Source organism: Arvicola amphibius, chromosome 8 (assembly GCF_903992535.2).
Source record: "Arvicola amphibius chromosome 8, mArvAmp1.2, whole genome shotgun sequence".
Classification (NCBI taxonomy): domain Eukaryota; kingdom Metazoa; phylum Chordata; class Mammalia; order Rodentia; family Cricetidae; genus Arvicola; species Arvicola amphibius.
Window position 1 is genome coordinate 64,529,784 of NC_052054.1, and position 3,358 is coordinate 64,533,141.

The 3,358-nt window shown below is 46.9% G+C and overlaps 1 protein-coding gene across 1 annotated transcript; it reads right to left on the reverse strand.

Annotated features, from left to right (window-relative positions):
* Positions 1 to 789: 789 nt before the first annotated feature.
* On the reverse strand, positions 790 to 2,028 carry LOC119821755 (actin-like protein 9). The gene has a single exon (XM_038340875.1). It carries the CDS (start codon positions 2,026 to 2,028, stop codon positions 790 to 792), a length of 1,239 nt encoding a protein of 412 aa, XP_038196803.1.
* Between the last annotated feature and the right edge of the window lie 1,330 nt (positions 2,029 to 3,358).

Below are 3,358 nucleotides of genomic sequence, written 5' to 3' on the forward strand. Positions count from 1 at the left end.
GGAAAAACAATTTAATATAGGCACAGGGGAAGATTTTCTCAGCAGGACTCCAGTTGTTCCATAAATAAGGCCAACAACTGTCAATTAAGAATTCATGAAATTAAAAGGCTCCTGCATAGCAAACAAACAAAAACCAATTGTGTCAATAAGCACCCCACAAAATGAAAGAATATCTTTTCACACTACCTATCTGACAGAGTACTAATGCCTAGAATATATAAAGAACTCAAAAGACTAAGCAAACAAACAAAAATCAGACAATCCAGTTACTAAGTGAGCTAATGAACTAACAGTTCCGAAAAGATGAAATGTAACTGGTCAATACACACAGAAAATACAGTCAAATCCACTAACCTTCAAAAACTTAGAAACTAACATTGGAAAACTACAAATCATCTAATTTCCATTATATCCCTGTCAGAATGATAGTCTGTGGGTGTGTATTTCCACACACACACACTTGAGGATGCCTTGGGTGGGCAGGTGAGGTAATGATCCTGAGAGGGTGGGTTGATGAGATTAGGGAAAGGTATTATGTTAGGGATCCTTGTGGAGGAATGGGTGAGAATCCGGATGCCTCAAAGGTGTGGATTAGAGGAGGTGTTCTAGGTCTGATTTCACCCAGGAATGTGTGAGGGTCGAGTTCCAGCGGCCATTGAACTGTAAGGGAGTTCATACCTGAGGTTCCTAGGTGGCTTTCAGTGAATGGGATGGGAGAGAATACAACATGAAAGGAAAGTGCTCACTATGGAAGTTTTATTCCCACACCACTCTCCACCCAGCGATGAATCAAGAGCACTTGCGGTGCACTATATCGGGACCTTGTTCCTCGTACTGCTCACGCTGGATCCAGCGGGACTGGAAGGCACACAGTGAGGCTAGAATGGATCCCCCAGTCCACACTGAGAGGTCCCTATTGGGTTGGGCAGCCACAACCACGTAGGCGTTTGGACTAAGACATTGCATAAGCTCAGCCTTGAAGCGACCTTCAAAGCCAGAGAAGAGAGAGGAGCCTCCACACAGCAGCACATTTTGTTCCATTTCGGCCTGAAGCTCCTGTGGCACTGTGCAAAGGCTCTGTTCCACCATCCTGGGGAGGCCCAAAGATGAAGGTCCCGAGGTCTCCGGGGGATGGAATAGTAGTTCAGGACACTGGAAGAGTTCCTTCCCCACTGTGATCATCTGTCCATCTGGCAGCTTCAGGCACCGCCGGAATTTGTCATCAGGGCGCCCTTGCTCCTTCTGGAAATCTGAGGCTACATAGCAGTATTGATGCTTGATACTCTCCATTGTGTCCATGTCTTCCTTCTTCAGTGGCAAGCTAGATCTCAAGATTTTCTCTGCCAGGAAGGTAGTCAAGTAGTGGCCAGCCAGGTCAAGGCGCTGGATGCCACTGGGTAGGTTGTAGCCTTGGAAGACTGGCACTGTGTAGCTGACCCCGTGGCCAGTGTCTACCACCAGCCCATTAACGCGCCCATTGGCATAGACTGACAGCACCGATTGAGAGGCCACATATATGGCAGGGGAGTGCAGAGACTCGAAGGCTACTTCCACCAGCTTCTCGCGGTTGCTTGCAGGGTTGAAGGGCGGGTCTGTGAACAGCAGAGGATGGTCCTGCGTGGCTACTCGGAGGTCGTTCTCCAGGATGTGGCGCCAGATGATCTCAGCTGCTTCCCAGTTCACCACAATACCATTACGAACAGGCTGCATCAGGTTTAACTCCTGGCAAGCCTGAGCTGCTTCACCAATTAAAGTCTCCACCTTGGGCTGCCCCATTGTGGTTTCTTTCTTGGGTTGGTAGCCCACGACACTGGCCACGATGTAGGTGGGCCGAGTCTGTCCTGCGAAGCCCATCTTACATGTGCCAGAACCCATGTCGATGACTACAGCACTCTTCTTTGTTGGCAGCTTGTTACCAACCACACAGCAAGGTTCTTGTAGCAGATTCTTGTGTACTGGGGTTGAGCGAGGGTTCAGATCAAGTGGCTTGTGGGGTTCCATACGCTTGGGACCATTTACATCATCCATCTTGCAAGCAAATTCGGTGAGGATGACTGACAAAGTTGACAACTTTACTCCGGGGTGCAGGAAAAGGAGACCCAGCCAGGACTAGCATGAGCAGAATGGGAGAGAGGTGCCCCTTGATATCTATGAGATCACTCAACCTGCCTTGGCTTCACAATGCAAGGACAGGGTGTGGTCAGAAGGGGTGCACCCTGCCTCCCGGTTCAGAGTTGACTAAGACCACAAAGCCAAATATGGAGAGGTAAGTCTGGCTTCTATCTAAGTCTTTGATTCTGCATCATCTCCCCCAAAATTAGTATCTATCACCCATCATAAACAGCCATGTGCCCACTGATAATAGGAATCAGAAGGTGACAAACCAACTTGAGTTTTAGATTTTTTCTTTTCATATGCATATGTGGGCATAGTGTGCATTCATATGTGTATGCAGGTTCACATGTGTATGGGTGTGTTTGGGGGCAGGTGATCCATGTGTACTTATCTCCCTGTGTGGATGGGAGACCAATGTTGTTTATTCTTATTATTTGATTTTTGGCATAGGCTCTGTCTTAGTTACTTTTTATTACTGTGAGAATACACCCTGACAAAGTTAAGTATAAGGAAAAGCATTCAATTTGGGGACTCAAGGTTCCACAGGGTTAGAGTCCATGACTATCATGTTAGGGAACACAGCAGCCGGCAGGCAAGCATCATGCTATTGTGAGAGCTGTAGCTAAGAGCTTACATCTGATCCATTGACACAAGGCAGAGAGAGCTAACAGGGAACTGTGTGGGCTTTTGAAACTTCAAAGCCCACCCTCAGTGACACACCTCCTAATCCTTCCAAGACAGTTCCCAATACTGGGAACCAAACATTCAATTATATGTGTAAGTATTGCAGCTCAGATGGAAAGGTATCCTGGCAGTCAGGAGCCAAAAAATACCACAAAGTCACTGTAAAAATAGCAGCTTACAGTTCTGCTCCAGGGAAAGGTTTTCCCAAAGCAAGTGTAACAACTACAGGATTTCCCCAGCAAAGTTATTACAGCTCTTCTCAGGCCAGATGAAATGTTACATCTCTGCTCTGCTAGTGGAAAGTTTCCCTGGTAAAAGTGTTTCAGCTCTGTTCCACTCCAGCAAAAATGACACACCACACAATAAACCTCACTCAAGAGATTTATTGGGAAGAAAGAATCCAGCAGTGTGGTTGCCCCTAGGGTAAGAAGCAGCAGCAAAATGAACAGGGCATAGAGCTATAAATAGGGTTTCTTGGGAAACAGATCTTTCTAGGGTGACTTGAGATTGGTGAATTTTTGTAGCCTGATTTGGGGACAAGCCCAGGGATTGGTGGGAT

Excerpts from the sequence above, each read along its gene's own strand:
- LOC119821755 (XM_038340875.1), bottom strand. The coding sequence starts at position 2,028 with ATGGATGATGTAAATGGTCCCAAGCGTATGGAACCCCACAAGCCACTT.